Here is a 6,506-nt window from a genome sequence, read left to right as displayed (position 1 = left end):
AAAAGAAGATAACTAGTATCATCCAAAAAAACATCATCGGAAAAAAAGACATAGTTGACAATCATAAAGAACATCTTACTCTAACATTCACTATTTAAGAAGAAACGCATATTGTATCAGTATCTTCTCCTCCATTTCTACCGTCAAAGAACATTAATTGTCTAATACTTCTCTGATACGCGTATCGGAGAAGTATCTGACACGTATCAATAATTTTTTATTTAAGAAATAATATTAATTGCCCGATACTTTCCGATACGAGTATTGAGACGTATTGGACGAGTATCGGTATCAGACACGATAATTCGCCATTTTTAAAGTATCGAGCTTCATAGTAGTACATGACATGACAAAACTATATCGGAAAGAGATATGACAATAATATTTTTTTATATTCGAAAATAAAATGTGTATTCTCGTATTTTTTTATAGTTGCGCTATGGACAAAAAGTTGTCCTCTGGTTCGGTGAGAGACACATATTCTTAATCTTGTTATGTCTCTTGTTACCTCTTTTGTCCATTCCCATAATCAATTTCTAAATCAGACATGATACAATAAAAGTTATACAATCCTCTAATTTTTATCAGATGAAACGCACCTCATATGGAGGGATTAATTTTACCCAAAAAAAATTAAAAAGTAGTAACTAGTACTAGGAAAATACAGATAGATAGAGTGGATACTGCATTTTATCCGAACTCAACTCTCACTCTGTTTGCAATTCAATGGCGTCCACTCTCTTTTGCGCTCCCTCACTGTCTTCTTCTTCTTCCTCTTCTTCAATGTTTTCCAATCCGCTTAAATTATCGTTAAAGTCCTCTGGAGTTTCTCTTCAAAACAAAAACCCCCTTTCCCTTCCCACCACCACCACTCATTCTCCAACTACTAGAAGACGCTTCAAAATCACTGCCATGGCTCCCCCCAAACCCGGTGGTGGCAAAGCCAAGAAAGGTAGGTAATCTTCATTCATTAGTTCAATTTCCTAATTTGTTTGTTTTGTTGCAAATAAATTTCCGATGTAATTATTATTTATAAGACCATTTTTGTGTTGTGGCAGTTGTTGGAATTATAAAGCTGGCTCTTGAAGCTGGGAAGGCGACGCCGGCTCCACCGGTTGGACCGGCTCTTGGTTCAAAGGGTGTTAATATTATGGCTTTCTGTAAAGATTACAATGCCAGAACTGCTGATAAGCCTGGTTATGTTATTCCTGTTGAAATAACTGTTTTTGATGTAATTCACTCTCTTTTTTATTCTTTTTTTCTTTTCATTGCTTATGTTTTCATTTTTTAAATTATATTTTTGTGTTTTTTTGCAGGATAAAAGTTTTACTTTCATATTGAAGACTCCACCTGCTTCTGTTCTACTGCTTAAGGCTGCTGGTATATTATTATCTCATAACCCTTTTATATTATGTTATGTAAATGTGCTTCAAATTCATAACTCAACCCTTTACCACAGACACTAACATATAGACACTGGTTGTAAGATATGAAACACATACACACACACCGGACGGCAGACACGACACTGACACTAACATATAGACACCGGTAATAGTTTGAGAAAATCGAAGTGATTGTATGTTAATCAGTAATCATAAGTGTCAGGTGTCGTGTTGGTGTCACAAACGTGTTGTCGGACCCTCAGAGTCTCACACACATTGTCAGTATAAAGTGTCAGTGCTACATAGGTTGTAAGGCCAACTATGAGACACTATGGGGTCGACGTGGTGGGTGCTCCTAGTAGGTTCAGTTTCTAACTTTCTGGCAGTGTAGAATTAAATGTTTGGCCAACTGCAATCTCGTACCACGACAGTTTTTTTATTTTTGAAGAAGCTAAACTAGCCCACCTAAATTGGCACCAGAGAGAATCGAACCTGAGACCTTAAGGAGGAGTACACTCCTAGGTCCCAAGCCAATACGCATCCCTAGTGGTCATTGCTATCTTTCATTGTTTTTTTTCCCTTTCCTGTCTCAAATGTCATTAAAGATTAAGGATCGTTGGATCTTGAATTCTAGGTAAGTATTATCCAAGTCAGTGAGCTATATGGTCTTCTGCTGCCTTGAGATTAAGTGAACTAATACATTCATTAATGACAGACCAACTCACTTTCTTTATATATTAAAATTGCTAGCCATCCATGTACCAAAAAAAAAAAAAAAAAATTGCTAGCCATCCATATTGATATTTCATCTTTATTATACATTTGATTTGACAGATAAAAAAATGTTGAATTATTTTAGCCTGCTTTTACTTTGTGTTTCAGTTTCCTATGTATGATCTATTTATTTTAAGCTGGTTCCAAACAAGGGTTAGCAACAACTGGTATATTATTCTCATTGTCTCAACAGTTGAGATATGATCAAAATAACATTTTACATTTAATTCAATGTTTTGTAAAATGTGTCTTGTATTATATTAAAATTTCTCTTGCACTACAAATTTGAGATATTCTTACAAGGCTACACCCAGTAGGTATGGACTAACCTCTCTTCATTAGGTGTTTCAATGGGTGGAGAACTTTGCGTTGCCACTAAAATCTCCCCATCTTGAACATAACTTTCTATATTTGAAATTTTATTTATGCAGTATATTTTTTTTGACGGGTTATTTATCCAGTATATGTATATAGACTAATAGGGGATAATGTTAAAGTGTTGTGCTCTCAATAAGTTAAATTCAGTTGTGCAATAAAGAACTTAAATTCAGTCTTGAAATGATTAGCGTAAATAAAATGGGGCAGATATGTTATGTTTATGGTTTGATAGATTATCAGGTGTTTAATGTAAAACATATTCTGTTTATTTGTGAATTCAGTGTTCTTTCAAACTATCGACTATATTTGTTGTGTAGGTGTGGAAAAGGGTTCAAAAGACCCCAAAATACAAAAAGTTGGAAAAGTCACAATTGATCAGTTGCGTACCATTGCTACTGAGAAGTTGCCGGACTTGAATTGCTCGACTATCGATTCAGCTATGAGAATTATAGCAGGCACTGCAGCAAATATGGGAATTGATGTTGATCCTCCTATTCTTGAACCCAAACAGAAGCAACTTTTGTAATGATTTTTCAATTTTCCTTCCAAGTGTAAGAAAGTCCTTGCGGTACTAGATCACACAGGACAATGTATTGTACACTATTTTATCTTCTAAATCAGCAAAGAGAACATTTGATTTTTACTATTTCATATTGGGAAATGCAGGATGTTACGAATCCAAATTCGAAGAAACTAACGAATTACATTGTTATTAATTTGTTATTACTGTTTTGCCCATTATTTATCTTCTATTTTATCACCACTACCTTGTAGGGTTAGTTCGTTTCTACTGTCGTCCAATTCCACCAGGCAGCATCTTGTACTATATAGCATAACTCTTTCGCATTGCTTGAATGATATTTATATATATGATTGCATTAGCCACAAATTTGGTGCTTGGCGTGGTTTATAATTTTGTGTTTGATTCTAATTAAGAATCTCATTTGAATTGTGGTGTATACTTGTATATCATGCAAGCTCACTTGTTTATGTTGTATAGTCTTATTTGAATTATAGTTGTAGACCGTCTGATCTAATATCAATGGTTGGTATCGAACATTGTGGGAACCTGTGTTTCTCTAGAAAAAGAATTCTGATTTTTTTATTTTTTTTTAATTAATTGTATGTTTTAGCAAGTATACAAAATAAAACTCGAAATGGTTTACTTCAAATATGTGAAGTATTTTATGTCCTGTGCTGCAAATAAATTATCATCATTTAATGATAGAAAATTGGTGCACGAACTAATCTTCAACTTCTGAACATCGCAGAAGATTTCAGCAACCAGACTTATCATTGTGTCACAAGACATTGTAGCACATATGCTTTGGTATGGGTACTCAAAAAGAGCTCAAGGTTTAGCAGATATTGATACAAATCGTCAACTGAGGCAACCTCCGAAGCATGTGATACAAAGATCTTGCTCTCAAAAAGGGCTCATGATCAAGTTGCATTGTTAATTCTAAAAGAAAAATGCTTAACATTACGAAAAATGAAGGCAAGAATGGCAAGAATGAATCATGGCAAGCTTTGATTGGTTATTTCACCCATGATTTCCGCTCCACACATATTGAATAGTTTCAAGGCATTATGGAAGAAAACTGACACGTTGCTATTCTTGCATTTCTTAGGCAAAATTCATCGTACCATTTAGCATAGCTCATTCTAAAATAGGGATTGGCGAGAGCATCTTGATCTTTCTCTTTTCTGTTTTGGTGATCACAAAATAATGCATACAGTTAATAAGCAATTAGTAAAATATAATGTAACCTGTTTGTTACATATATGCAACAAGTTTTTCTCGACCACTCTAAACTTTCCCTGTGCTTACAATATCTTCCCTTATCCTTTATCGGATGAAGATGATACTTAAAAAAATTATTAAATTTAAAAGGCATATATAAAGCAAATGATGAATGGACATTCTTGTTTATTGCCCTTAACAGAGCATACATTCATAAACTTAAGAGAGTTATAGTTATAATAAAAGTACAGGTATTAAACAAAAAGAGTTGGAAACAACCATAAACTCCCGGGCATACAAAATAGAATGCATAATTGTGTCCTAAAGAGCACATAATCTCAAACATCCATAAAGTGATTCCTAAAACTTGAGCAACTTTCATGATTTACCAAGGAGGTTGTCCACTTCAATGTTTTCCACTAAATAATGCTTTGGTAACTATGCCGGTAGCCTCCATATATCGGTCAAAACACTTAGAAACACAACTTTGTTCATTCCCACTGAGGCTTGAGGATGGTTTTGGGATGCACTTCAGAAAACACTTTTCTCTTACCGTCTGCAAAATAAATGGCAATTGGAATGTAAGTGCAATCGAGGAAAGTAATACACACCAAACATATTATACTCAATCCCATGACTTACTCAGAACTTAATACCTGTATCACACCACACTAAAAGTATGGAAGGATCTTACTATTTTACCCTGACTACGATGCTTCGTTTGATGGATACTTTGAGAAATAATTTATAGTAAGTTGACAGAGGTTGGGAAACCTCCAAACCAATTGCATTTAGACTTTTTTGATATTCGAAAGCATTAAACACCATGTTTTACATACAACAGACACATCAATGTGAAAGTCTAACAACTGCATTTCTTTCTATACGACGAATCAATCTACATCCATATACACAAGTATTTTAACAATCTACATTGACAGTAACGATAGGTAAACTATTACTATAACATCCAAAACAAAAAGAACAACCACCAAGGTTAGAATATCTCATCAAATTGCAGCTTCAAGGTTTTAATTTGGAATCTACTACTATAATTGTGGCTGCAATATTAAGGTTTTACAGATTTCTAAAGCCAGATTACAAACACAATATCAGTAACAATTGCATCCATTCAGCAATTTTCCATATTCTAAAGGACAACAACAGTGATTCAACAACTTCACTTATAAGCTGAAATTAGCTTTTTAGTCTGACATTTAGGGTCCGTTTGGATTCGGCTTATTTTTGAGCTTATGAAAAAATAGCTTATGCAAATAAATAAAATTTTATGTTAATTTATAAGTTTACACCAAAAAAAATTGTATTTTTATAAGTTATTTTCTAGTAAACTGCCTTGAAAAGTTTATAATAATGCATAAAATCTTATTTATTTGCATAAGTTATTTTGCATAAGCTCAAAAATAAACTAATCCAAAAGGCCCTTAATCCACAATCACGTAATCACTTATTTATTTAATTTGAGAAATTTCAACAAGTAAAAGGGTAATCCAAACAGCCCCAAATACAGCAACGATGCCCTAACTATTGAGTATAAAAATAAAAATAAAAAGGAAAAGATGGAATACCTCAAGAAGTTGTTTAGTAAACTCCTTAGCAAGTTCGTTTTGCAAGTGTTCTTTGATAGCCTGTGGGTTTATTTGAGACGAATCGCGACTAGGGGGAGCTGAGAAAGAATCCATCTTTGTAGTCTAAAATCGCTTTTCTCTTCTCTATGTTTAACAAATCCTCTTTAAGTCAAAAAAAAAAAAAAGAAAAAGAAAAAGAAATCCTCTTCTTATAAAACAAAACCCTAGCAAGCAATTTATTTGTGACTCTCTTTTTGGACACGCTATCGCTAAGGCTTAAACCCTAATTACCGACAACAGTCCAGCCCACTTTCTATAGGCCACTTTTTATTTATTTTTTATATTGCATTGTTATATACTTATTTTTTTTTCTTTTCTAAATGTAATGTAAATATTTTTTTCTCAATAGTAGAAATATTTTGTACTTGTGAGTTTATTTGAGTCGGTAATTTAACTTCTATATGCAAAAACGTAATATCCATACCGAAACACAGCAATGTTGGGTAAATTAGTTTGGGGGTTGCAACAACAATTTGATAAGCCTTGGGTTCACATGCTTCAAGACAAGTATCTACATAATAGGCCTCTTCTCAATAGCAAAAGGAAATGAAAATTGCTTTTTTCCCCCCCATTGTTTCC

The 6,506-nt window shown here is 33.6% G+C and overlaps 2 protein-coding genes across 2 annotated transcripts; one reads left to right on the top strand and one right to left on the bottom strand.

Annotated features, from left to right (window-relative positions):
- The first annotated feature begins 654 nt into the window (after positions 1-654).
- Positions 655-3,278, top strand: LOC123909819 (50S ribosomal protein L11). Its single transcript, XM_045960733.1, has 4 exons — positions 655-952; positions 1,059-1,231; positions 1,317-1,380; positions 2,855-3,278. Exons 1-4 carry the CDS (start codon positions 727-729, stop codon positions 3,061-3,063), a joined length of 672 nt encoding a protein of 223 aa, XP_045816689.1. The 5' UTR covers positions 655-726; the 3' UTR covers positions 3,064-3,278.
- A 1,140-nt stretch (positions 3,279-4,418) lies between these two features.
- LOC123911347 (mitochondrial import inner membrane translocase subunit Tim13) lies at positions 4,419-6,144 on the bottom strand. The gene is made up of 2 exons (XM_045962753.1): positions 5,868-6,144; positions 4,419-4,837 (listed from the first exon to the last, which is right to left on the bottom strand). The coding sequence occupies exons 1-2, from the start codon at positions 5,979-5,981 to the stop codon at positions 4,688-4,690; spliced, it is 264 nt and encodes an 87-aa protein (XP_045818709.1). The 5' UTR covers positions 5,982-6,144; the 3' UTR covers positions 4,419-4,687.
- Positions 6,145-6,506: the final 362 nt, after the last annotated feature.

This window comes from Trifolium pratense, linkage group LG2 (genome assembly GCF_020283565.1).
Source record: "Trifolium pratense cultivar HEN17-A07 linkage group LG2, ARS_RC_1.1, whole genome shotgun sequence".
NCBI classification, from domain to species: Eukaryota; Viridiplantae; Streptophyta; class Magnoliopsida; order Fabales; family Fabaceae; genus Trifolium; species Trifolium pratense.
The sequence above is the reverse complement of the archived record's forward strand: the minus strand, read 5'-3'. Positions and strand labels throughout refer to the sequence as shown.

Bases quoted from the DNA above. Each gene is read 5' to 3' on its own strand.
- LOC123909819 (XM_045960733.1), top strand. From the start codon at position 727: ATGGCGTCCACTCTCTTTTGCGCTCCCTCACTGTCTTCTTCTTCTTCC. The intron at 953-1,058 runs GTAGGTAATCTT...GTGTTGTGGCAG, and splicing joins TGGTGGCAAAGCCAAGAAAG to TTGTTGGAATTATAAAGCTG. The intron at 1,232-1,316 runs GTAATTCACTCT...GTTTTTTTGCAG, and splicing joins TTGAAATAACTGTTTTTGAT to GATAAAAGTTTTACTTTCAT.
- LOC123911347 (XM_045962753.1), bottom strand. From the start codon at position 5,981: ATGGATTCTTTCTCAGCTCCCCCTAGTCGCGATTCGTCTCAAATAAAC. The intron at 4,838-5,867 runs GTATTCCATCTT...TTTATTTTGCAG, and splicing joins TTACTAAACAACTTCTTGAG to ACGGTAAGAGAAAAGTGTTT.